The sequence below is a fragment of the Herpailurus yagouaroundi genome, unplaced genomic scaffold (assembly GCF_014898765.1).
Source record: "Herpailurus yagouaroundi ecotype Mexico unplaced genomic scaffold, PumYag 100, whole genome shotgun sequence".
Classification (NCBI taxonomy): Eukaryota; Metazoa; Chordata; class Mammalia; order Carnivora; family Felidae; genus Herpailurus; species Herpailurus yagouaroundi.
The window spans coordinates 42,006,540-42,034,071 of NW_024412391.1; the positions used below are offsets into that span (position 1 = coordinate 42,006,540).

General features: G+C 44.5%; 1 protein-coding gene across 1 annotated transcript in view; it reads right to left on the reverse strand.

The window, feature by feature from the left end:
* Nucleotides 1–27,532, reverse strand: part of CHN2 (chimerin 2) — a 301,731-nt gene that overhangs the window by 145,342 nt on the left and 128,857 nt on the right. Inside the window, exon 2 of the mRNA XM_040472363.1 lies at nt 3,110–3,148. Coding sequence (XP_040328297.1) covers nt 3,110–3,148 — 39 coding nt within the window. The remainder of the gene's footprint in view (nt 1–3,109; nt 3,149–27,532) is intronic.

The window sequence follows — 27,532 nt, forward strand, 5'->3', positions numbered from 1 at the left end:
CTTTCAAAGGACTGTTTGTGAACATTTCACAGAAAAGGCCTCGGTGGTTCCTCAGGTTCAAAATGGATTTAACAACAGGTTATTTAAAACCAAGCAAATTTCATGCTCTGAAATTTTTTTGGACTTTCAGATCAGGAAAATGCTACAGGTTTAGCATATTTGAATTTTTTTAAAGTAGACTCCAGGCCCAGCATGGAGTCCAATGTGGGGCTTGAACTCATGACCCTGAGATCAAGATCTGAACAGAGATCAAGACCCAGACACTTAACCAACAGAGTCATCCGGCCGCCCCTGGCATATGTGGATTTTAAAAAGGATCTCGTGAAGCCCTGCAAGGCCCTAAGATTCCTTTTCCGATTCATCTTTGAAGACTCATATACAAATTTAACCCCTCCTATACAGTCTTCTCTAATCTCAGGCGGTGTAAGAGGAGGATACTATGACTGAAGCCATTTGCATTTTAAGTTAATCGCTTTATATCTTCTCCCTTACAAGACCACACATTGGAGAAAAGTAGGGGTCACAAGGTAGTCATTTTTGATTCCTAAACCTTGTTCTCTGACACGCAAAAGGTCTTGCCTGCATGTTTGCTGAAAGACCGTATGAGTGGATAGTAGTCTTGGGAATAAGATAGAGTAGCATGAGCTTGGGGACAATACGGTCAGTGAGCTTAGGAGTGGCCCAGCACCCAAACTCAAATAATTTATGGGTCCAGGACAGCCAAAAGAGCTCTTGCTCAGTGATGCTCTGGATAGATTCAGGCAGTGTGGTTTTGATGATGTCGACGGCACATCTGGTGGCATTACTCCCCTCAGTTTTAGAGTTAAACATCACTAGAGGCCCTCAAATAGAGCCGGGATGACTATCAGTTGGGCGTGATAAAGAGCAATTTCATATATGCCATTAGGTTTGTGTTAAACGGCCTCAGCTATCCCTTCTGTGTCGAAAGTTGTATGATTTCAGAGCAAATGAAAAAAAAAAAAAAAACAAAGCACGACTTCGGTTAGACCCCCAAACCAGACTCAAAACCGACACACTAGGGTGAAATTGATAGTGTAAACATATAATTAGCAACGTGTTTTCCACCTTCCTTAGGACTCAGAAGCACTTTTAAGAGATATATTGGGTGGCCCAAGGCCTCTTAGCAAAAGGCAAAATGAATTTGAGCCAATGCCATCTTTTTGCTTCCGTAAAGCTCTCTGCGGTGGCATTCGCTCAACAAATATTTATCGGCTAGTTAATGTATGCAAGGCTGTGTGCAAAGCAGTGTGCAAAGCACAGTAAGTCATGGAACACCCAGCGCCTCTCACTACAGATATTTTGTTGATTTACTGTCAGAGTTCTTCACACTCCATTAGGAAACAAACAAACAAAAACATCCAATTACTAAGTCATTAGCGCTGCCTTTTAAAATAGAAGATCAGAGTGCAGAACATTAGACTGGAAGGGCCCTTGGAGACCCGGCACAGCCCCTTTATTTCACAGATGGAAGAACAGACTCATGTAATAAAGAATGAGGTGCCTCTATATATGCTGACATGGAAAGATAAAAACAAGGTATTTGTGAAGTGAAACAAGCAAGCTGAAGGACACCAAGTACAGCATAAGCGCCATTTTTCTCAAAAGGGAACAACAGCAAAAATGTCTTAACGTCAGCCGTGTGTATTTTGAACACTTGGAAGGATACGGTTTCCAAAACTGACTGAGGTCAGCTCCTGGGAAGCAGGAAAGAGACACGGAATCCGGGGTGGGGCTGGCTTGTCAATTAGGAAAAAATTCACGCTCAACCTTGTGTATTTTGTAATGTTTGTCTCTTATGCAGCTGTGTATTGCTTCTGTAACAGAGAGAGAGAGAGACAGGCATGTGCGTATATGCGTGTGTGCATGTATACTTAGGTAGGACATTTTGAGTGGAAGGAAAACAATCGTGAAAACTTGCAGGCTGGGGGTCAGACTTGCTTCTGGGTTCCACCCTGAATGCCAGTCCGATGTGCTCAGAGATGGACAACATATGCTAAGTTACTGAACCTCCCTGAGCTGTGGTTTCCTTGCATGTGAAACAAGATAATAATGGTAGCCATCGCTTAGGGCTGTGGTGAGAATGTGAGAGTTCAGGCACACAGCTGGCACAGTGGCCAGCACAGGGCAGCTCTCACGGGTGGTAGAAACAACGGTGGCATCGATAACGACGATAATAATTATTCTTATGATTGCTGTGCAGAATCAGAGCCCGAACAAGGACACGTGTCCCTGGGCTGTCGGCACGGTGGGTTTCCAACCGAGCACATGCCTCCCCTCACTTGCTGGAGAATCACTTAGGCAGATGATACTAAGGACAGAGAAAATAAGAGAAAATGAACTCGATGTGATGACAACTGCCTGCCTTCATGAAGGGAACTGAACTGTTGACTGATGACCAGATATGACCTCTGTTTCAAAGGCATCACCTGTAGTGCCCAAACAGTTCTTTGCCATCTGTTAATATTCTTTGCGGTAAATGTCATATGATACTACAACTATAGGATGATCAGCGAAGAATGTACTTCATGGAAGTCAACACATTCATCCTTGCTGAGCAACTCTGCAAAAAGGGAAAGGAAAGGGGCTCGGTCGGTTGGGCGTCCGACTTTGGCTCAGGTCATGATCTCGTGGTCCATGAGGTCGAGCCCCGCATCGGGATCTGGGCTGACAGCTCAGAGCCTGAAGCCTGTTTCAGATTCTCTCTCTCTCTCTCTCTCTCTCTCTCTCTCTCTCTGCCTCTCCCCCACTCATGCTCTGTCTCTGAGAAATGAATAAACCTTAAAAAAAATGTGAAAAAAAAAAAAAAGGAAAGGAAAGCCCCAACCCAAAAGGTGGGGGAGTCATAATGTATATCTCTTTTTTTCTAAGCATTCCTGAAGTAGGTCACAGGCAGCCTGCTCTTGAGGGTCCTGGCCAAGGGAGAGGGCTGTGCAGTTCACCGTGACTTCTTCCTTAGCGGAAAAAGCAAGATTTGGGTTTTCAGTGCTGTGATGCGGGACTGCTTGTGTTCATTAAATCAAAGGCAAGAATTGTTCAAAAGGCAGGCCTACTGAAGACATCTGAAGAGATTCTCATTTCAAATACTCACAGTACGATTTCCATATTGGAGGCTGGTATTCTTCAGCATCTAGAATAAAAAAGGGAAAAAAAATCAATCTGTCAGCCTGAACGTCAAACTGTCAACATGTGTCTCCTTCGGAGGAACAACAGTCTGTCAGTAGTACTTGCATTCTGGTCCCAGGGGGCCCTCTCTGCTCATTTATGGGACAGTTCCAGCCATGAGGGAGGAAATGTACATGGCAACCCTTGTGGACCCAACAGCACTCTCTTTAGATCACTTACCATGACAGAAATCAATTGCTTAACCATTTTCATAGAGCCCAGTAAATCAAAAAAGATTTTTAAAGCAATTAACTTGATTGTACCCTCCAGTAATCCTTTCAAAGAGTATTTACTTAACTTGGCATAATAAACATATAATTTATCTCACAGTTTCCCATCAGACCTTTAGCCCATTTATTAAGACTTGAGGGCAAGACGTAAAGGGGCAAGTATGTAATATTAAATCTGGGAAGTTGTGCAACTCAACCAACTGAACTCCTAAAATGACTGGGTCTGACAGCAGAGACACTGATGATTCAATTGGAATCGCATTATCTCCTTGAATTTATTCCAGTGTGTGACTTAGGAAATTTCTAGAACACCTCTCAGCAATCCAAAGTGTCAGAGTGAAAGAGTTACAATAAAATGGAGAGGATGAAATTGTTATTCATCAATCTAGAAAACAGACAATGGGAGAAAAATCCACTTGTTCAGTCGATTCAATAATCCCAGTGCTGACAGCTGAATTTATAATTGTGATGGAGTTATTACAGCCTTCCTGAGCATGTAGCTAAGGCCTTGGTAAAACATCGGTAACTTAAGCAGCCAGAGGGGAGAATCCTTTCCCTCAAATCACAGAACACTGAGCTGGAGGGAACATTAAGAGTCCTCGAATTCGGCACCTTTTACGAGGAAACTGTTCTTGCCATCCTGCACCCCCAAGGTATCACACAGCCATCCTCCCACTGCCCTTGTCCTTATGCTACTGTCACCAACGAGTTTCATGCCAAGGACCAGAAATTCTCTAACCTCATGCATGGAGATAGTTTGAGAATTTTTCCTGAGAAACAAATACGCTATTTATATAAAAACTAACTCAAGAGTGGTGAACTTCCCCAAATCCTACTTAATTACAGTTGTGTAGCTTAAATTAAATTCTTTCACAATTAATGTCTTGCTCTCTGGGGCCCACCTGATCACAGAGGCAACCAAATGCCTCTGAATGTAGTTTTCATTCACATAAATCTGTATCCTTAGGCCCACATTGCCAGGAACCTATCTATGAATAATCAGCCACGTAAGTGCACACACAAATACAGTGCATTAATAATGGTTTGTGTTCTTATTCAAACTTGGTTTGCTGATAAAAGTGACATTCTTAATAGTTTTGCCAAAGTAGAACAATATCTTAGAATAGTGAGCTTTTAACCCAAACAAGCCACTAATTTCACTCTATATATGACAGAAACCAATTTTAATGAATTAAATTGTATTAAATTAATTAAATTTTATTAAGTTTCAATGAATTAAATTGTAAGGGGTATTTGTTTATAAAAAGCACCCAAATAAGATAAATCAAGTTGCTGAGTTTATAATAAAATAGAAACATCCATACAATGCCACCTCACCAGAAAAGCCAGGTCCTGTATGTTAAAATGTTGAGGGCATTTTCAAAAATATTTTTCAAAGATAAACACACACACACATACACACACGCACACACACACAAGATTGCATACAGAGTGTTGAATCCTCACCACTAGATCACCAGGGTGACCAGATCGAATAGAAATGTAAATCTCCGAGATGTCATCTACAACGAAGCTCTAACGTCTTACTCTTCTGGATGAGATTTGTTCTCTGACGCGAGAGCACAATCCCCAGACCAAGAAGTGGTCAAGAATGTTCAGTGCCTAGAATGACAGTCTCTGCCTATTAAGGGAAGGTCCCCAAAGAGAAGGAATCTCCTTTACGCAGGTTTTAAGGATAGCTCAGATGCTCTCCTTGGGTCTCCTACGGTCTTCTTGACTGAAGTCAAAAGCTTAGACTCAAGGATCCCTCCCTGTCCATCACAATCTGGCTGTTTCGTGAAAAACCCAGAATTTTGTTTCATCTGAAACACTGACTCCCAACTTGATAACTTTCGCTGAGACTGCCCTGCCTGCTACAGAAACAATCTACCCCTTGCCAGTTGTTCGCGTTAGCGGTATTATGGAGAAGTGAAGAAGGCCCCCTACAGAGACCGGAGATCACAATACGCCCCTGCTGGACATTCTGCAGTGTCTTCCTTCTGCATTTGGAATAAGAGATACAAACCTCTTGCTGTGGCCTTCAAGGTCTTGGGTCATCTGGTGCCTGTCCACCTCTTTGACATCTCTGCAGACATTTTGCCCTTCTACACTCCCCCAGAAAGGCTAACTTTCTCTCTGTTCCCAGAGCAAGCCATGCTCTTCCGAGCCCCCAGCCACTGCTCTTGTGGATGGTCCACATAAAATGCTTTCGGATACATCTTTGCATGGCTGACTTCCTCCATTATGTAGGGCTTGGCTCACAGGTCACCTCCCGGGGGCCTCCCCTGACAATCTTGTGTAAAGTAGCCTACCCCTAGCTCTCGGCACTCTCCTTCATCGCATTTATTGCCACCTGAAATTATTTATCAATTTGTTGGCTTGTTATTACTGGGCTCATCCCACGAATAGCCCAACTCCATACAAGCAGGAACTTCATTCACTGGTGCATCTCCAGGCCTGAGAAGGGTGCCTGGCATGTAACACATATTCAAAAAGCCTGTGTGACGTCCGAGAAGCCTCAAGGTTCAAATTTTACCTCCCACAACGACTGGCTGAATAACTTGAATCGGGTTACTTAAATTCTTTAAGCCTGCCAATACTCATCGCTGTAAAAGAGAAGAAGTCAAAGTGCCTACCTCATAACCTATCTCTTAGGGTCACTGTGGGAACTGAATGAGACCCCCACATCTCAAGTTCTTGTGACAGCGCCTGGCAAATAGCAAGTTCTGGATGTAGCTCCACTGATGTTGTCATTGTTACATTGCCCTGTCCCGGTTCTTCCCAGGCTGTCTTCTGTCCCTTGACCCCAGCCATGGCCATCTCTAGTCTTGCCCCTGGATCTGGAGCCTGTAATTAAGTTCCAGTGCTGTTGTCATGGAAGGTTTTTCTTTCCCATTAAAGAATTCAAAGTGAGAGGCCATTTGTCATGCTTCAGTGGAACAACTATAATTACCTTGGTCTTAGAGACATGTTTCAGAAACCACTAAAGCACACTGTTAGGAAACCTTGGTTAAGAGACAAGGCACAAAATATTTTTAATACGTTGAAACAAATCTTTAGCGGCCTCCAACGCTGCTCCACCAACTTGCACATTCGCCCCAGTTTCAAACAATATTTCTCAACGCTCTACTTTACTCTGGGATAGCCTGACACTTTTTTTTTTTTTTTTCAAACCGGGAATAGGTTTTCTAGGTCATTTAGTTCACCCTCCTCATTTGCCAAATGAGGAAAATGAAACGCAGAATGATTAAGTGGCTTTCTCAAGGTCATACAAGGAGTGGAGGCCAAGGTGGGATGAGAGCAGGAAACTCTGTCTTCCAGGCTTCGAACACATCAGTCATCCTTGCCAGGCAGCCCACCCTCATTTGCATGTATTGAGTCCAGAAAAAAAAACATGCCGTGAAGCAGGTTTGCTACTTCAATTCTTGTGAATCTGGAAAGACGTAATAAAGCAGGGAAAAGGAAAAAAAAATAGCCATATGAAGGACTGACATCAAGCCAAAGGGCGGGCAGTATTTCATCTGTGTACCTGACCCCATCGAAGAGTTACAGTGTAGGAGGTGGAAGGTACTGGAAGTGCTGACAACATAAAGCCTAAGGCTTTGGGAAAGTGTATTACTTTGTGAAACATTTTTGAGAAATGGGCATGATGCAGAAGGAAGGGAGAGGAAGTAGAAGAGAAGAAGCTTCATGTTTAAGGAAAAAAAACAAACTATCGCTGAATCCAAAAGACAGGTGTATGCTTTTGGAAAAGAACAATGAATTTATAAGGGTCAAAAGAGACATAGGAAATATATTGCTTAAAATACTGACTAATAGGTATCCCAACTCCTGGACCCAGCCAGCAACTCTATCCGTGGGGATTTAGCCTGGGGTAGTAAATGAGCACACATACAAAGATGAATATATGAACGAGGTTTTCATTGCTGTTTTGTGTACAACAGTGGATCCAAAAGCCCAGAAAGAAGGAAGTGGTTAGGTAAATTATCATATAACATAGCCATGGAAAATAACAGTGTGGGTCAGAGCTTTGTGGTCCAGAGCACGGCCTCTGCAGCTAGCGGTAGTCTAGGTTCCAGACCTAGTACTGTCATTTATTATAGCTATATGACCTTAGGCAATTTACCTCATCTCTCTGTGCCTCAGCTGTTTTATCTATAAAATGGGAGTAATCATGCTACCCAACATATAGCATGTTGTGAGGCTAATATGTATGAAACACTTAATCTAGCGCCTGGCATGTAGTAAATTCTATGCTTCCTATTATTTTCTTTCCTTAATGACGTAGACAAATATTTATGCTACGTGAAGTATTAAATCAGGTTATAAAATAATTTATCAAATTTAATCCCATTTTTAGAAAAGATTTATCTGCATAGAAGTTATCTATAAGGCTATAGAACCAATTATTAAATAGTCGCTATACCTGAGAGTGAAAATTTAGGCAGCTTCTGTTTTTCTCTTCATTGGCTTACCTGCATTTTCTAATTTTCTGTTCATGCTGCTTGTATAAAAATTTAAATTAATAAGAAATAAATTCATGGGAGTGCTTAATGGTTTCTCTCTTCTTTTTACGATTTTTTTCTTACGTAATCTCTATACCCAACATGGGGCTTGAACTCATAACCCTGAGATCAAGAGTTGCATGCTTCACCAACTGAGCCAGCCAGGTGCACCCTGGTGGTTTCTCTTTTTTAACATGCTGTCTAAATAAATCACCACCCTGAACACAAAGTATAAGTAAAAAGACCCAATTCTTAATATAATTCTTAATAAAATTCTTACAATTACATAGGTAGCCTGCACAGTTTTAGTCCAGGAAGAGCAAAGACCGAGGGCAAAAGAAACAAGACAAGAGCTTCTGTAGCAAAAGGCTGTGCCCAATCCCCTTGGCCCTCTGTTAAAAATTGTGTGAAATAAAGATTAATGAGCAATTTTAAGCAGGTCAGGAAACAGGTATCTCCTCTCATTAAAGAAGGGGCGGGGCAGAGGGAGAGAAAAAAGATATAGATGCTTAGAAAATGATCAAAATCGTACAAAAATAGGTAACAAGACCACTCAAAGGAAATCATCTATAGAGAATCCAAACATAGTAAACAAAAAGCAAAGCAAAGCTGGTTAAAGGGGCCTGGAGGTGCACGTTAAAACTTGGAAGTGATCAAGAAAACTTATGTCCTCAAGTAACTAAAGCTTTGAAGAGTAGCACCGCCATCCTGAGCTTTGGGGGAAGGAGGAAGAATCCCGGTGTCGGCATGTGGAAAGGTCTACTATGTCTGAGACCCAGGGCAAGGACAACAGGGGCAATAGAGAGCCCTCATAAAAAGATACCTCTCTAGACCAAGAGCATCACAAAAATAATTTAAGATCACTACTGTTTCTACTAAACTTAAAAGGAATACACACTTGTGAAAAACAGAAAAGTTTCAACAAATAAAAAATGTGTATCTTAGAAAGCCTCCTACTCAGAAAAAGTACCCTTAATCCATTGATGTGACTCTGCCTAGATTTTGTCCTGTAAGTGGCTAGAATAAAAATTTATAAAAATGGTCTCTTATCCTATCTACTGTTCTGCAATTTGCTTTTGACCTTAATGACATTCCTTAGGCATTTTTCTATGTCAGCACACAGAGATCTGTAAGGTCCTAATTTTTTGAACTATGGCTTGGTCTCCGTTCCATGAGCATACCCAAATGCATTTAATTCATTAATGTAACAGTTTCCAACTGATGACTATTTAGGCTATTTTCAATTTTCTGTTACTATAAACAAAGCTGCAATGATACATATGTTAAATGCTGGCTGAAGGATCTGCATATGTTTTGTCTGAAAAGCTGTTAAAATGGGGGGCGCCTGGGTGGCTCAGTCAGTTAAGCCACCGACTTCAGCTCAGGTCATGATCTCGCCGTTTCCGAGTTTGAGCCCCGCGTCGGGCTCTCTGCTGACAGCTCAGGGCCTGGAGCCGGTGTCAGATTCTGTGCCTCCCTCTCTCTCTCCGCCCCTTCCCCACTCATGCTCTGTCTTTCTCTCTCAAAAATAAATAAACGTTAAAAAAAAAAAAAAAAAACTTAAAAAAAAGCTGTTAAAATGGGCTTCAGAAGGTGGAACTCTCAACAGTGTATGGAAAAATGCCTGTGTCCCCACACCTTCACCAACACTAGCTATTGTCAACATAGGTTTTCATTTTGTGCATTCAAGACTCAATTAGAAAACACAGAGATAAGCCTAAACATGTATTGGCAGGGAAGCACACAGAAGCACAGAATGATCCTGGGCATGAACCCGTGGAAACATATGGCCACGGAGTAAGGTAGAAACGCGCTAATCCCATTCATGTTGATGGCGGTGGCTGGAAGGCTCTACTCTTCCAGGCATTTTCAGCTCCAGAAATACATTGACTGGATGGAATCACCTGAGGAGCAAGTGTAAAGGAATTTGGGGACTGATTAATGAAGAAAAATTAGAGAACGCCAGGTGCTACACTCGAGTAAGTGACAACTAAAGAGGAAATACCTGTAAACATCAAGGAGAGCCAGATTCCTTCGGTGGGCTCAGTGGTATATGACTAGATCAACAAGAGAAACACATGCGGGGCCTTTGGAAAATGTGAGCAGTGAAAGATTCACCAATTTAGAGAATGATCTACCAAGAAAGCTGGAGATGACCCATCCTTAAGGATACTTCAACCAAAGCTGCATAAATTATTGCAGCTTGGGGCGGGGGGTCATTTGGAGACGGGGGGTGAAAGGATTGGCCCCTCCTTCTGCCATCCCCTGTCCCAGAAGGGCCAGGTCTCTGCTGTCACTTTTGATTTATTAATGCACACATTTGCAAATGGGCTGCAGTTGGTGACTTTTTTTTTTTTTCCCAGGGAAGTTGGGTGGAAAACGGGTTCTTCAATCAGACATGGGATGGCCTCGAAATGAGATCACAGTTGCAAATCTGTTGGGTGATTAGCTTAATGGGCCCAGAATGGGTGGGATTCAAATGAAACTGAACAATGACAGGAGGAGTACTATGTCACCTTTGTGCACATGCTGCAATACGCCCTTGACACACACCCTATGCCCAAGCTCGGGTCTTCAGAGGTTATGTGCAAGCCAGAGTGTGTAGCCTGTGGCTCGTCAGGCATTCCAGCCAAAGGTGCCATCCCTGGGCTGCACAATGACCTAGAGATCGTCCTAACTGCTACAACACATTGAGATGTGAAGGCTGCTACAGAGATTTCTTGTTGTCACACTGGCTAGGGAATACAAAAATGTGTTCTAATGCCTGCCATCTATACAGGTTCCCTGCGTCCCCCTGAGAAATCAGGCAGCCTTGTATTCTCTTTTAAAACTGCTGCTTGGGTAGAGAATGGAGGCCTGGGTGCATCTCACGGTGGATCATACGTCAGGGATTTTTGTAGCTGATTTAGTCCTCCTTGCAGAGAATAATTAATAAGACAAATTCCAGAAACTAACAGAAAGTAATAAGTTAGTAAGACAAATTCCAGAAACTTGGCTGGGCCCCAAGGACACGACTAAGCTGAGATTTTTCTGAAGACGATGAAGCTACGAAGGGCCTTGGGCTGGAGTCTGTGGTCACTAGAGGGCACTGGGGCCACACAGAGCTTCTGTTCTGGGCACTTATTCTGTATACAGAGGCATGATGAGATTCTTTCATTCAACAGGTATTTAATGAACACATACAATGAGCCAGGCCGTGGGGACACCTCAGTGAACAAGGCAAGTAGGCTTACAAAGCTCTGTATGATCTGGCCCCTGGCCACCTCTCCCTGGTCGTCCCCTCTTGCTCACTATACCTCAGCCACTCTGGCCTTCCTTTCAATCCTTGAGTCCATCAAGATCATTGCAGTCTTAAAGATCTCACACTGTCTCTTCCTTCTGATTTCCCCATGGTTGGCCTCATTACCATCTGGATCTCAGCTTAAATGTTCTGGCTCTTCAGCGATGTCTTCCTGGACCATCTTATCTAATGCTGTCTTCCTTGCGGTCTTTTCACCATCTGAATTATTTTTACTGAGTGCTTATATATTTCTTTGTTTAGACAGTGCTGTGAGAGCAAGAGCCTCACATATCTTGTTCTCTGATGCCTGGATCACCATTAGCCTATTGAGTACCTTTTGTGAATTAGAAAAAGGCACCCTTTTCAATCTGGCTTGGCAATGGCTTGGCAATCAGATAGCACCTTTGTGTGAGGAAGATGCTTGCTCTGGGAGGCAGAGCCCCCGCGCCAGAGCACATGGTGAGGGGAGTCCAGGCTGAGTTCAGCCACAACTCATCCCTTGGCAGGCACAGACAGTACAACAGGAATGGCCCCCAATGTTGTATCCCAGGATATACAGATTCTTAATATAGAGTGGGTAAGTGGAAGACAGACATTGTTCCCTGACTCAAACCTTGCATTCTGTCAAGGGATACAACAAATAAAGAGGCAGGTGATGTATAGGAGGGGTGTCCATGGCAGAATTTCCCAATCTTGGGAAGGCTGAGTGGGGGTAGGCATTCCCCATGCCTTGGCCAGTTACCTCTGGCCTTGAGCAGTGCTGTCCAGGGCTCCTTCAAGAGTAGTCCCAGGGGACTAGAATCTACCATCAAGGCTTACAGCCTCCAAAGACTAAAGGAAGCATAACTAACTTCTGGTACAATGGCACATTAAGCCTAGTCAAAGAGATGTTCTATCACCCAGATCTCTACTACAGTAGCCAACGGCAAGGAGTGCCTTTTTGGACAAATGGGCTCATGGAGTATGACTCACAGACCAAGGTAGGGCCTGGCAGGACCAGAGGCAAAGCAGAACATGACATTGACAGCTAGAAGTGGTTCAGCCTGCTGGCCAAATATACAGACTATGGTGTGTGTGTGCACGTGCGTGTGCATGTTTCAGAGTAACTAGAAATTAGAGAGATAAGTAGGCACCAGATAATTAAAGGCTTTTAAAACCATGCTAAGGGCTTACTTTTGTTCCAGAGGGAAGGGGAAATACAAGCAGGGAAGACACAGCATCCATTTTGCACTTTAAGAAGATCACTCCAGTTGCAGTGTGAAACAGGACTGGAGGAAGAGAAGATGGCAGGGAGAGAAGATAAGCGGGGGGGAATCATGGAGCTAGGCAGTAAGTGGGGCAGGTGACATTGGTGGTCTGAACTTGAATGGTGGCAGTGGAGATGAAGAAAATGGGGTGGGTTCAAAAGGCATCAAAAAGGTAGAGAATCCACAGGACTTGGTGATGAACTGGATGTGGACAGAGAAGGAAAGGAGAGAAAACCACGCTGGGGTTGGGCAGAGGAAGACAAATGGTTTTGGCATAAGCAACTGGACGGATAGTGATGCCATTCACAGAAATAGGGCGGGCGGGAGAAGAAGCAGGTTTAGCAGATGGCGATGCATTTGGCTTTTCCCTGTTGGAAAGAGACATCCATAGGACAGCCAAGTAAACATATCTAGGAGGCTTGGAGTTCAGAAGAGAGAACTGGGCTGGGGATCTAGAAATGGAAACCACAACATGCAGATGGCCGCTAAAGTGGATGACATGACGTCGGATGAGCATTCAGAGGGAGGAAAGAAGGCCTTTGATGGAAGCCCCAAGGAGCACCAACAGTTAAAGCATGAGAGTGAAAGGGGCATGACAGAGACCAGAGAGATAGGGAGAAACCACAAGATGGGCTGACATGAAAGGCAAGGCCAGAAACAATTAGAAAGGGAGAAGTGGCCAGTAGTATCAGGAGCTGTTTGAGCAAGATAAGCTTGAGGACCCATTGCTTCAGGAACAAGGGAGGGGGGTTCTGATGACCTTGCAGTAGAGTGTGGGTAGGTGAGAGGGAGTAAGTGAGATGAAGGGTGAAGGAAAGAAGATAAATAGAACTTGTGAGTGTGCATACCTCTTCTGGGTGGTATGGCAGTGATATGGAGGTGAACATCTCTTTCCAGTAAGGGGTGTGTGTGTGTGTGGGTGGGAGGGGGGGAGTGACGAGGGTCAAGGGAAGTAAAAGACACAGGAGCTGTAATTTGGATATCATTGTCATTACCTCCTGCCGAACCGCTCGCCTCATCCCAACTCTCCCTTCTCTCTCGGGGCCCTCTCCCTACTTCCTCGCCCTATGTTTCTACAAAAATGCTGTTTCCTCCCAGCATGATGGAGCTGCTTTCCTGGTGGATAATTTCCTCCTTTATCATTCCTCCTCTGCTATTTCTTTAGAGACAACCCCCACACCCACGACCTCCATTCAGCCTAGAGGCCTGTCTCTCCTCCTCTGGCCCCCGCCCTGACATTCTCCCTTCCAGCATCTGCCTGCCTCTTTACAAATTCTTTTCATCAGAGGAATGTCTTCTTGGCTTTCCTCCAGAAGCCCTTTTGGGCATTCATTTATTCATCCAACAAATATTTACCTACAGCTTACAGCCTAGTTGGCACAAAATACCGTACTAGGCACTGGGGTGGATATAAAGGCAAGATGCAGAAGCTAACCACAAGGAATCAGCTAGGAGATGAAATAAAGACATCGTTCATTCATTCTACAAACACAAACTGCCTGCCTGCTGGGCACGCAGCTCCTGGCCACATGTGCAGGTAACCATAGCGCAAGGTAGAAAAGTGGCATGTTACGTAGCAAGATTAGACCAAAAAGCGTTGTTGGAACGGACAAGAAAAAGAGATTACTACACTCGGTTATCTCTTGACAATTATTCTTTTATTCCTCTCCTTCCTGAAGAAGGCTTCTTCCATAGAGAAGACAAGTTAGCTCTACCGCCGGCCAGCTCTACTCCTACCATTCAGAAGAGCCACTTTGTTCTCCTGTTGCAACAATATCTTTCTTTGAGTTCACTGTGGGCGTTTGCGTCTCTTCAGATATCTAATGGTTGTGGGGCAGCGACAGACTAAATGCTCATGAAAGCTTCTCATAAATCATGGTCTTGGCAATGCTGCTACTGGGTAGGAAAGAAAGATTTCTTGGCCATCCCATATTTGGAGTCAAATAGAGGGAGTCCTAGTGCAGGGACAGAAGAAGGAGAGAGGTCTCCCACCAAACCTGGAAAGGAATCTTTAAGCGCCTGGTACATTCCAGGTTCTGAGGTGGGTCCCTTATATACGTTATCTCTAATTTTTACAATTTTCTTAAGTCATCTCTCCACACACTCCCCATCCATCCACCCACCCACCCATCTATCCATCCATCCCTTGAGCAAATACGCATGTAGCAGGCACTGTGTTTTATGATAAAGATGCAGCCGTGAGCAAGACAAGCCCAGTCCCCGCTTTCCGGGTGCCTTCAGTCCAGCAAGGAAGGCAAACATTAAACAACTAATTGAAATAAACTATGGAAATGTTGTCATACAGAAAATCTGGAAACTCTGTTTCCTGGGTGATTTGTAGCTGCTCCCCGACCCCTTCCCAGACTGGCCTTAGTTCTCTCAACTGAAAAGACAGAGGTTGCTCTAGAAAGTCCTATGAAAGCTCTCCTGGTAGACATTTCCAGGACTGCTTAAATTCTCAGTCATGAAGCATCTGCAATCTCTCCACTCCTGGCTTCTCTGATCAGAGCTGTTCGGTTGACCTAGAGGGTCAAAAGCAGCATGCTGATGCCAACAGTTCTGATGACCATATCTTTCCTGCCCTGAGGGCACAAGAGGACCCTTCACATGCTATGGAATAACCTTAGCATTGGTTATCCCTTGCCTTGGAGAAGTGGTGAAGGTTAGTCTAAAGGAGTATATATATACTGTATGCCCCAATATACCATGTCAGTGAGGGAGGCTCCTTCTCCAATCCTAGCCTGTGAAGGACCCTCAGTAAGTGAATTCCTGGCCTCTACCTGAGCCTGTATCGTGTCGTGGGGAGACAGAAACGATCTGTCTCTTGGTTTTTACGCCAGCCCTTGGGAGCACGACCCTGGCGGTGGATACCTGCCTTCCTGGAGGTCTAGCTCCGCAGTACCTGGGCACAGGTGAGCCTGCTTAATGCTGGGGTTCAGTGGTTAGCAGGTCCGCTAGCTAACAACCGTTTCGTCTGCCCCTAGCAATAAAGGTGACACTGTAGCCCATGCCTACTTTATTTTCATTTCTGCTTACTTAGAATAGGTCTGCTAAATATTGGGCCTTAAGCAACCTGCAGCAGAAGGCAGCCTCCATTTCCCTAATGAGAAGATCCCCCCCCAAAGTTTCTGAATATTTAAACGTGTAGAGATATCAGTAAAGTTATCAGGTAGCTACTCATAACATTTAATTATTAAATCAGGCATACATGCATATTTAAAATCAGGTATAAAATAATCCACAAATTTAGAGACACCACCTTCGTCAATTCACATTTTACGGAATGTCTATTTAAATTCTCTGTGTGTATCTTTGGCACTTTTTGACATCTTTTTCCCCAAAGCGCATCATACTGTTTTTTCTTTAGCCCTTTCAGAGCAAAAACTGCAAAAGTCCATGTACCATGTGGCCCTGGACATCTCAGTCCCATCCATGCGTTCGCGTGACATGAGAGCAACTAGCTGGCTTTTCAGTCATCCTGCAGGTGGCCATGCTGCTTTTTAAAGTGACCTTTAGGGGCGCCTGGGTGGCTCAGTCAGTTAAGCGGCCGACTTCGGCTCAGGTCATGATCTCGCGGTCCGTGAGTTCGAGCCCCGCGTCGGGCTCTGTGCTGACAGCTCAGAGCCTGGAGCCTGTTTCAGATTCTGTGTCTCCCTCTCTCTGACCCTCCCCCGTTCATGCTCTGTCTCAAAAATAAATAAACGTTAAAAAAAATTAAAAAATGAAATAAAAAGGATTTCATTAAGTGACCTCTACAAGGGGTAAAACTATCATTGATTCTGGTAATTCCAGGTCTATTGTGTCTTTTCCAGAAAGTAGCTGGGCGTTCAAAATAAAGTAATTGAGAGAGAAACCCTACAGTATGAGAGATTTGGTATAAAATAAAATTTAAGATGACACCCTCCTTTCTGAAAGGTAATTTTGGGGATATATCATCAATGCAGATGAAAATATCCTAACCTCTATTGACAGGCTTTCTTTACGCCATGTTCTTGGGTGTTTCCTGTGCAGTCTTACTTCACATTCATAACAAGCTTATAAATTAGGTATTATCAGTTCTACTGTATTGGTGAGTAAACTGAAGAATAGTGAGGATATTCAGAATCACATGGCTAATTAGTAGAGCTGCGTATTCCCACCTAGGTATGTTCAGCTCCGAAAACCGTACTTCCTCCACGATAAAACCCTGCTTCTCCAACTGAGCCCTGCTACAGTGCAGGCCTTCATAAATATTAGAACACAGGATTTCCACACGGCCCCCGTAAGGTGGACATTATCATCCCATTTTGCAGATAGGGAACCTGAGGACCCAAAGGGCTGTATCTTGCCCAAAGTTGGCCACCATATTTGTACCCCACAAAAATAATACTATGCTTCCTCAGTGGTCACCTTGGGAAGGCTGACCTACCGCAGTTGAGCACAAGAATGAAACACATTTGCCTCACAACGTTAAAACCTGTTTCCTTAGATCCAAGACTGTATTAATTCTGTCTTCATTTATAACCAACGTAAACGCTACTGCAAGGCAAGCCTCAACAAATGAGGCCCGGGCAGGTTGTCTAGAGGGGCTGTGGTCGGTTGGCTGATACTGGAAGCCCCCTGAGAACGGGAGCCTCAAGTTTCGCTTCTCGCCTGGCTTTCAGTGCTCTGCGGTGTCTTATCACTGATCTCTCACACACACACACACACACACACGCACGCACGCACGCACGCACGCGCGCGCGGCACTTGAGACATCTCACCGGCCCCTCGGCAAAGCAAAGCAACGAAAACAGCACAGGAAGCGCAAATGCAACGTCCGGGAAGGGCAAGCGAGAGCGGGGGCCTCTGTCAGTGGAGCCGATCCCCCCCACCCGCCCCCCCTGCCCCCCGCAAGATGCTCATTTAAAGCCCGACGTGACACTCCGCGGTAGTTTGCATGCATTTATCACTCGCGGGCCCAGGGCGTGAACACGTGCGTGCAGGAAGGAGAGCCTTCCTGTCGCCGCCGAGGCAGGGTGGGTGGCAGGTCTCTAATGAGCGGGTGAAGACTAAGGCAAACAACAAGTGGTCCCGATGATCCCTGAAGGAGAAAGTGTTTACGTTACGTAACGGAGCCAGAAGAATAGACCCTCCCCCCCCCTCCCCTTCCGGGCCCCCGCCGTTATCTCCCTGCCGCTTGGGCTTCACGGGCACTTGGGCGGCTGCACCACGTGCTGGCGGGAGGGTCATATCCTCTTGCTGTTTGTACAGCGCCGCGTCTGTCTTCCTAATCACAGTATGCGACAGTTCCTGCTCCTGCTCCCAGAAGCAGAAAGCAAACATGGCCAACACGTCTTTCCTTAATGTCACCCTCCTGTCTCAGGCTGTCGGCACTTGTAACCTCTGTTTACCTATTTTCAGCGGCACTGTCGTAGGGAGGAATAGTGTATTTACACACCGGTGCCTTTACGGAAGATCATTTGTCAACTTCCTGACCCGCCGCTCGTTTCCCGAGCCCCGGTTAGGTGCTGGGTCGGCACCGATGAGTTAAGACAAATTTCTCTCCCTTCGTCCAGCAGCCCCCCGCTTCTAGAGGGAATATCGTTGAAAGGCGTCTAGAGGATGGATGTGTGCAAGTGCCATGGGCGCCCAAAGGAAGGAGCCAGGCCCCTGGTCGCAGTGAGTGAAAGTGATGAGGAAGGCCTCACAGGGAAGGGGGCGCTGGAGCAGGCGGTGAAGGATGAGTAGGAGTTTGCTAGACTCAGTGTTATGGGGAAGGCAAGGGAGGTAGAGGTCAAAGGGAATGATTGGGACACGGGTTTCACTTCAGGCATCCTGGAAAGGATGGAGACTTCTTGGCTTGTGTGTTGAGCATTTCTGACAAAGAGGTGTTTTCTCACAAAATCTAGTTAGTCATTTCCACCGGGAGTCTGTGCCTTAACAAAAGCCATCTTTCCCCGCCTGTAAGGCATGGGCAAATACAAGAGGGACGGGCAGACTTTGGGTGGAAAGGATGCTTGCAATCCATTAAGAGGCAAGGAGAGGGTCACAGGAAAATTCTTCAAGGGCAACCTGCCTCCTGTTGTCTTCTAGGTCTAGAACCCCCGCTGCTCAAGGCAGAACCCCCACCATGATTACTCCGAGTGAGTGTCCCCTGGCTTTTGGTGGCATGGAATTGAGGTGTGAGTCCCAGTGGAAAGCCACCCCACTGTCCCCAAACCCCAGGGCTCCCCTGCAACTTCTTCCTCTTTAGCGCCTCCCGAAGCAGAGGTTTGTATACAGCAGGCGCTCAGTTAATGCTTATTTGATTGACTGAGTGGCCCCTACCAAAGTAGAGGGGAGAAAAAATCCGATTCTCCTTAGGGACATCTATTCTAGCCAGCAGTACTGCATTTTCAGTGCAAGGTTCAAGTGAGGCAAATCGTCTTCACGGTTCTCCGTGCACACGTGACCCGTCACAAGCTGGCTGACAGGATTTAAAAGGACCACAACCATTGAGCATATTGGAAGTCTCCTTCCTAGCCAGGATTTGCCGAGCGCCTTACCTGCCTCGGATACAGACCACTAACTAGTGCAGCTAGGATTTGGCTGTCAGAGCTCAAAAACTGGCAAAGGAAAAAGCAAAGAAAGCAGCCAGAAATGACGAGATTTGGAGCCCCTAATTAACGCAGCGAAAGATCCTTTATCTCCAGCGTCTGGGTCCAAGCGGTTGGTGGGAGCTTCCCACGTCCAGGGACTTGCATCCCCTGGCAGGAAGCGGGTGTTCCTCTGCGTGCTAACAGACCACTTGTACCGAGCTAGTAATAATTTGCCAGGTCAAGAGGCTCAGCCTACAGCAGGAGCTGCCTGTAGGTTTTTCATATGCAACCTTTGGCTTCTTAGGAATTGGTTCTATTTTCAGAAGTCATCAGTTACACCGTAATAGGCTTTCCTCATGTGCTTCCATAGTGACGAGGACGCTGGAGCGACTTCATTGTCACACTCCTGTGAGCACCCCGCTGCATTGAATAGGTAATTCCAGAAAGAAGGTATACTCTCATCTTGACCACCACTGAGATTTTTACTACGGAATTTCCGATACCTTTCTAAATGAATTTAGTATCACCAATATTTTCAAAGCTATTACACTCACAGTATGTTACAGGTATCCACTGATTAAGATGACTTATCTCTCATACATAGCACATGACTCAAGGTGTCAATAGTGCCTTTTAAACGCAATACAAACACGGGGCGCCTGGGTGGCTCAGTCGGTTGAGCATCCGACTTTGGCTCAGGTCATGATCTCACGGTTGACGAGTTTGAGCCCTGCATTGGGCTCTGTGCAAAGAGCTCAGAGCCTGGAACCTGCTTTGGGTCTGTGCCTCTCTCTCTCTCTCTCTGCCCCGCCCTGCTCACGTTCTGTCTCTCTCTCAAAAATTAACATTAAGGGGCGCCTGGGTGGCTCAGTCGGTTAAGCATCCGACTTCGGCTCAGGTCATGATCTCGCGGTCCGTGAGTTCGAGCCCCGCGTCGGGCTCTGTGCTGACCGCTGAGAGCCTGGAGCCTGTTTCTGATTCTGTGTCTCCCTCTCTCTCTGACCCTCCCCCGTTCATGCTCTGTCTCTCTCTGTCTCAAAAATAAATAAACGTTAAAAAAAATTTTTAATAAAAATAAAAAAATAAAAATAAACATTAAAAAAAAAGAGAGCAATCATGTGTTTTAAAAAAATAAATAAATAAACACAATACAAACAATATGCATACAGTTCCCCCCAAGCATGGGCTTCCTGTATACACACAGAGACATATTTCTGCATTTGACTTTTTCACTCCACTCTAGTCCTTTGACCTTAATCTCCACTCTGGGGAGACACATATGTGGAAAATCTGATGGACATTTTCTAAAACCATTTCTTTCCCAGTAGAATTACCAGAAGAATGTTTCTAATTCCTCACCATAGTAGTTTGGGGATGTCAAATCGCCATAACTCAATCAGTCAGAATTTCCTACACTCCTCTTGGATGGTGAAATAGTCACTCTGAGAATAAGTGTATTTATCATATGGCTTTTCAGACATGTGTGAATCTTAGAAGCGGGGTGGTCAAATCTGATTGTCAAGGGCCCGGTAATCTTCAAAATGTCAAGGACTGCCAGCCCAGAGCACAGCAGCATCATCCGGTCCTTTCTCGAGCTCACACACGCCCATCTCATCCTTGACTCTTAACCATCACTGCTGAAAATCCAGAGATTTCGGCTACAAAGGCACTGTCTCTTCAGCTGCTGGCTTGTGGGTGGGGTGGGGAGGGCAAGAGGGGCATAAATTGGAAAACCAGAAAGAAGTCTGGGGCTGGAGAAGAAATCAGCCAGGAAAACGCTAGTGGTAGGAATAGAACGTGTTCAGTATGAAACTATGCCATGGTTTCACAAATTTAGAGCAAAATTCTGCTCCTAATTCCCAAATCTGCAAGTGCCATTATGTTCGGCCAACTTGCTTTCAGTTTTTATTTTAAAAACTGCAAACATAATGGAAAGCCAGCTAACTTAAAGGGCCCAGTTCCATCTTTAGATTCTTCTATTGCATTCTTTTTTCCCAAGAGGCTCCAATTTCCTCTGGATCTGCTCTTAGCTGCTTGTATCTCTCCCACTGACCCTGCCGTCTCTTCTCCCAAGAGTGGGCATTTTCTCAGAATAAGATTCTGGGCAGGGCCCCGGGACACCTTTCAACAGGAGGCCACGGGCTCAGAAAAGAGCGGGGTCAGGACCCAGCGGGGGAAGGTAATGAAGAATGTGGACACACACCCTGGGTGTGCTTCCCCTGTTCTGGTGTTGCTCTGTGCACCCTGGACCCAGCCCTGATCAGGTAGGAGCCTAGCATCGTTCTGTAGTTACTTTCTCTACTTCCTACTTCCCAGCCCCACAGGTGACCACCATCTGAGAGATAAGCAAGCCCCTCACTCAGCGCTAAGGAGGACGGGGAGAAGGGGTGCTTCTCACCTAATGGCAGACCATGCTTCCTTTTAATAAACATAAATATCTCATGCCCTTCCTCACCCACATTCTGACCTCCTGGTGCAGAAGGAAGGACATCTTCCGGGACAGGACCACAAGCCAAGATTGAGCCTTCCTCTCTGTAATTTGGATTAGCAGCTAGCAGCTGTATTTCCGGAGTGCTGACTATGTCCCAGGCCAAGAACTTTACAATTACCTTTTCATTCAGCCTTCCAAGAACAACATGGGGTAGGCATGATCCTTATTAATACTTTAAACATGGGCAAATAGAGTCTCAAGGAGAAATTTGCCCCAGAGAGCCCAGATGGCGAGAGGCCAAGAGACTCTGGAGAGCCTCACTCCCTTGCAAGCATTCCTGACTATGACTCCCTGTGGCTCTTTGTTCATTTTCTCCTTCTTATGGGTATAAATCCTATCCACAAATTACAAAATTTTATGAATGTATATAAATTTTATAAATTTATATTATAAATCCATAAATCATAAATTACCATTCGTAATTTTTGTCAGGTCATACAAGCCAACCCTCTACCCCAATTCTGGTCTCTGAAGGAGACATTTCGCTTCTTGTCTTTCTGCCATTCCTTGTATTCCCTATCCCTCAGCCAATCCAACGAGAAATCACTGTGTTGGTAACCCCGATCTTGAAAGGAAGAACGGACTCTCTGACAGGAGTGGTCCCTATGTCTCCCAGGGGTCTTCTCAGTGTGGATGTGTGGGGGGAGGTTAAGGTCTAGGAACTCGATCACTCAGACTCTCTTGCCTCGGGCTTCTAACTGGGTTTAGCTAATGGGAGGCTTGGGCAGGAAGTGGGAAAGAGGGTGAAGAGACATACTGGGACATTTATTCTGGTTCTCTCCCTGTTCTGGTACTTCAGTGCAGACAGCAGATATGACCCTCCACCACTACCACTGTCTGGGCCCCTCTCCTGTGGATCTTTCTCCTCTCCTCAGGCTCCAGTAACATGGTTTCCTCTGGTTAAATCCTTCAGGCCCTTCCTTGATCCTGATCTCTGTTAGCATCTCCTGGACTATAGGAAAGGCGAACCCACCCTGAAACAAGACCTGACCAGGACTAAAGTCTGTATTTTTATAGGGAGTTTTGACTCCACCTTTTAGTAGAATCAAATAGGTGGCCCAAAGGTGAGGCGGGAGCTTGGACACCCTTCCAGTGTCCCCACCTCCGTTCCACATGGCAGTGTAGGGGGACTTTCAAATCCGTAAGCCAAAGCAGTACATTCACTTCCAAATGCAGCATTTACATGTTGGTGGGTTAAATTTAGAAAATGAATAAACATTTACCCTTGATACGTACTGCATAATTTCACATCTGTAATAAACTTCCCAGGCTATACCATACAGCACTTCTAAAGTGACTTAATGCAAGCAAGCTCTCATCTGAGCTCTTGGTTCTTCTAAAAATAAAACTGGTAATAACATCACCAACACTCCCCCTGTTTACTTTTTTTGATGTATTCTGAGCCTAAGCAAGGCCTCAAAGTTTAGGGGGCTATTTTTCTTTTCTTTATATAATATGCATGCCACAGGCCTGCAATTATGGGTTCCTAAGAACTTAAATGACACGTCCTAGATACTAAATCGACTCCTTTGTTTTTCATACACACACAAATCCAAGAATACATATACAACATACATACACAACATCCAAGAACATGAGTTTGTCTCCTGAAGGTCAATTAATGACCAAAATTAAATTCCAAAAACAAAGTTTCAGAAAGGCCAACTTCATTAACCCTTTATTAATTATAATAAGTATATAAACATCCACCTAAGAGGGGCCATTCTCTCTCTCTTATGTTCTCCAGTTGTGGAAGATTCTCTGAGTGGTAACAAATCCCGATTATCCTCGCACAGAAATTACCCAGTCTGACCCTGTGCACTGGATGAAGCTCATTCAATTAAGTAACATTGGTTCAAATCAGGCTTTTCTGGTATCATACCCAGGCCAGCTCATAGCTCCAGAGCCCACGGATGAAGAATTTTACCATAGATCACTGGGCTGAATAAAGCCAGGGTCATCCTAGAAAAGAGATTGGCAAACATACTACATTTCAAGATGAGTTTACGATATGAAAATAAAACGAGGTGGAACTCATTATTTTAATAGGCAATGGATCAGATCATCATATGTGATTAAATACATAAAATCTGGTTACAACCGCCTGACAAGCTACGGATTTAGGCACTTTGAGAAATAAAGAAATATGGAAGGTGACGCTTTACCTTCAAGGAGTTTATAGTCTGATCAGGTTAGGACATAAAAAGCGAATTATCGCCACATGGAAGGAGACACTGAAGGAGAAGTGAACAGTCTGGATAGTGAGGGCTCTGAGAATCCAAAAAGAAAGAAACCAGAGAACACTGCCATTCGATTCCTCAAGAAAGATATTCATTTCGTGAAAAGCAACAGTTCCTGTTCTAAAAAATTACAAGAGGAACATTTAAATTACCTAATTCCGTCAAACAACATGTTTTCTTTATTGCAGAGGTTTGATGACTAAACACTAGAATATTAAAATGTTTTAGGATTGGGGCGCCTGGGGGGCTCAGTCGGCTAAGCATCCTACTTCGTTCAGCTCAGGTCATGATCTCATGGTTCATGGGTTTGAGCCCCGCATCGGGCTCTGTGCTGACAGCTTGGAGCCTGCAGCCTGCTTCGGATTCTGTGTATCCTTCTCTCTCTCTCTCTCTCTCTGGCCCTTCCCCATTCTCTCCCTCTCAAAAATAAATAAAACATTGAAAAAAATGCTTTAGGACCATGTAAACAATGATTAAATGCACTTATTTCTTGCTAAGTTTCTGCAGATTAAATACACACTATGCATTAATTATTACCAAACTGGCAGGAAGCACACACAATATGAGAATATGCAGCCTTTAGCGAAGGGAGGGAAGTAAAATTATATTCTCTTTCCTCACCACATTCCTATCGATCTTCTTAGAGCCATTTTAGAAATGCTGCAAACAAATCATTTACACCCGATAAGAAAAGACAGGCCCTGAGAAGACAGGTGATCAGAAAAAATGAGAAAATATCTCTGGCCGGATCATCTTCTATTATGGGGGGCAGACCTTCCCTATGGCTGACCATTTTTCTTGCCTTATCTGAAGCCTTAATGCCAGTGTGAAAGAGGGGGAGGAGTGAAACTCTTCCTCTGTGTTTGCAGTCAACCCTCATGATTTGCCAGGCATGATCCTATTTCACTATAGTGCTTAGCAAATTTCCATTCCACTTGGTGGAAACAGGACCCATGCTCGGGTTCAGCCTTGGCTTCAACGAAAGGGAGGGCACAGTCTCTTTTTCCCTTGCAGGGAAATCAGTTGTCCAATTCATTTGGACTTATTTGAACTTAAGAAAGGAAACACTCCAGTCTGCAGTGAATAAACCCAGGCAGTTATGAAGTTAGACCAACTTCTAAAGGGATCCCACGTGGCCCTTCTAAGTGCCAACACGATTTCCCAGGTAATTCACAATTAGTTAATGGCGCCCTGAGTGATTTTGAGCTGTTGTAAGCACCATGACTGTCTTCTGAAGAATTTAGAGATGTTTCTTGAGAAATGACAGCTGCTGTTAGCTTTATTGCAAAACTTTTCTTTCCATTAGCAGATGGCTGAATTTCTTATTTCCAATTATGAGAACATGTTTCGACTTGATATTTTAGGTTCTTGTAAGCATTTGACCTCCTGCATAAGGCATGAGGAGAAACAAGCCTGTTTACTTGAGACTTGGTTTGTAAATTAGTGAGTTGATTCATGGTCTGGATGATTCCTATTCTGCTGCTCTTTTTTTTTTTTTTTTTTTCTTAACCTCAATAATACTGTACAATTTAAGATGTCAGGAAACGGTAATGATGGTAATAGAAGGGTGGAGGTTTTCCCCTGACCGGTAATGATGTTCCGATATTGAAGTTATAATACACAAAATTAAAGCTACGTTTAGATAAACTTTTAAACTTTTTCTTCACACCACACTGTTGATAGCAACACCTCTTTTACACATATATCTCTGCTTATCTATCCACATTGGTATCCTCCATATAAATTCAGCCCTAATCAAACTCTCAAAAGAAATGCTTTTGCTGTGTTTCCATTCGGGTCTTTGTTGGCCAGTTATCTGCTTAAGGGCGGCGTGGGCGGGGGGGGGGGCCACAGAGGACACTAGAGTAAGACAGACTAGCCTGTACTCTTGTAAATCTAATCTAAAATGGGTGTATACATAGGACAAGCAGTCTTGCCTAAAAAAGGAAGTATTTGCCTAAGTTGAATAAAGAATGACCACGTAGAAGATATAATTCAGACTTCTCAGATTCTAAACAGGGAAAGGAGGGTCACTGTTAAAAAAAATGAGTAAAGGAAAAATATTGCACAAGAACTGCGTTTAAACAGTCGCAGCTTAGAATCTCAAAGAACCCACATTACCATAGGCACCAGCTACCTCTGTGCCTACAGACTCTCTCATTCAGCCTTCTGTTCAAAACTTCTGTAGAATCCGTGTCTGACAATCAATCAAACACCATGCTTTGGAGAGGTTACTTTCTCAGAAGGTCCTGATGTCTTAAACCTTTTTTTTTTTTTTTTCCCCTTCCTACCTTCATCTTTTGTGAGGTTGAAGGAAGCACACACACAAACACAACATTTTGGCCTAAGGAACGGATAAAAATTAAGTACACATACCAAACTGTTGAGCTCGTTTTAAACCGGACAATTCCGGAAAGAAATGTGAAATGTGTCAAGTTGTAGGCAGCATTTAAGGCCATAAAGTGGTTATTATGCTACAGTATTTATATGGCGCTCCAGGTGCCTCACAACCACTAATTACACAATTCGCCGGCTATCCCGATAAGGGGGTGAGGCATCATGAACCACATTTTACAGGCAAAGAATCAAGAGTTAAGGGATGGGCCTCAGCTTACAGACTAAACAGAAGGTAGACAAGGAATCTGATACTGAGAATCTCTCAGTCCGAGAAACACCTTGGCCGGTCTCCTCTAAACATACCGAAGAGGTAAATATCGGTGTCGATGTAGAACTTTCACTTCAACTGTGAGAAAACCAGAAGCTTCGCCACTCTTCAGTGGCACAACCAAAGTCACAGAAGTTGGTACACAGCAGTGGCTCCCGAATGCTGGCATGCATCAGAGTCCCCGGGGGCGTACTAACACACAAGATTCTGAGCCCCACCTCCAGCTTTTCAGATTCAAAAGGTTTGGGATGGGGCTGGTGGCTTTGTATTTCTGAAAAGTGCTTGTATTTGTATTTCAGCACCTGATGCTGGAGGTCTAGGGAGCTCTCTTCTATAGAATTGACCTTCCGCCTCAGGTCTAAGCACTTTCCCATACACCTTGACTCGTCCCGACACCCCCTGTCCCGTGTTATGTTCAGATTGATATGCTCCGCTCCCCGCTGGCCTTGTTTTTCAGTTTCTTTATCCCTAGGCTTACTCAGTATGTCCAATAGACAGAAACGAGGTCATGTAACAAGGTGATGAACAGCCTTGGTTCTGATATATATCAGATCGTCTCTATTCAGTTCAAGTCTTAGTGAACTCCACTGCTCAATCTGTAAAATGGAGACAAAAATTATACCTATCTCATATGTTTAAGCTAAGGGTTAATTATCCACACTAAAGCACTGAAAGTCTAGCATGCAAAAAGAGCTCATTAAGAATGATCATTATTATCATTATATACTTATCCAACAAGCATTTGTTGAACATCCACTATAGGCTCTATGAAGGGTAATGGTGATATAATGACAAGTCCTTATCCCTGCTCTCAAGGAATTTAATATCTGATTTTTCAGTTGGGTGGAGGCTGCAAGGTCATCTATGATATTATACTATATGGACATGTACTAAGATATGGTCCATTTGGTAGGCAAAAACAAACAAAACAAAGCAGCAACAATGCTCTGAATGAAAGTTTAGGCAGAAGACCAACAGGGAAACAGTGAGTTGTTCTGGTTAAACAGGGAGGGGGGAGGACAGGAAGTCCCTCTTTCCTACCTCTATCCCACTTCTTTCTAGGTTTCCATGAGTCCTGCTCAATCAGAAACCCACAGAACTAGCCATTCCTCCCTCCTTAAAATTGAGGAAACAAAGACCCAGAGAGGTGAC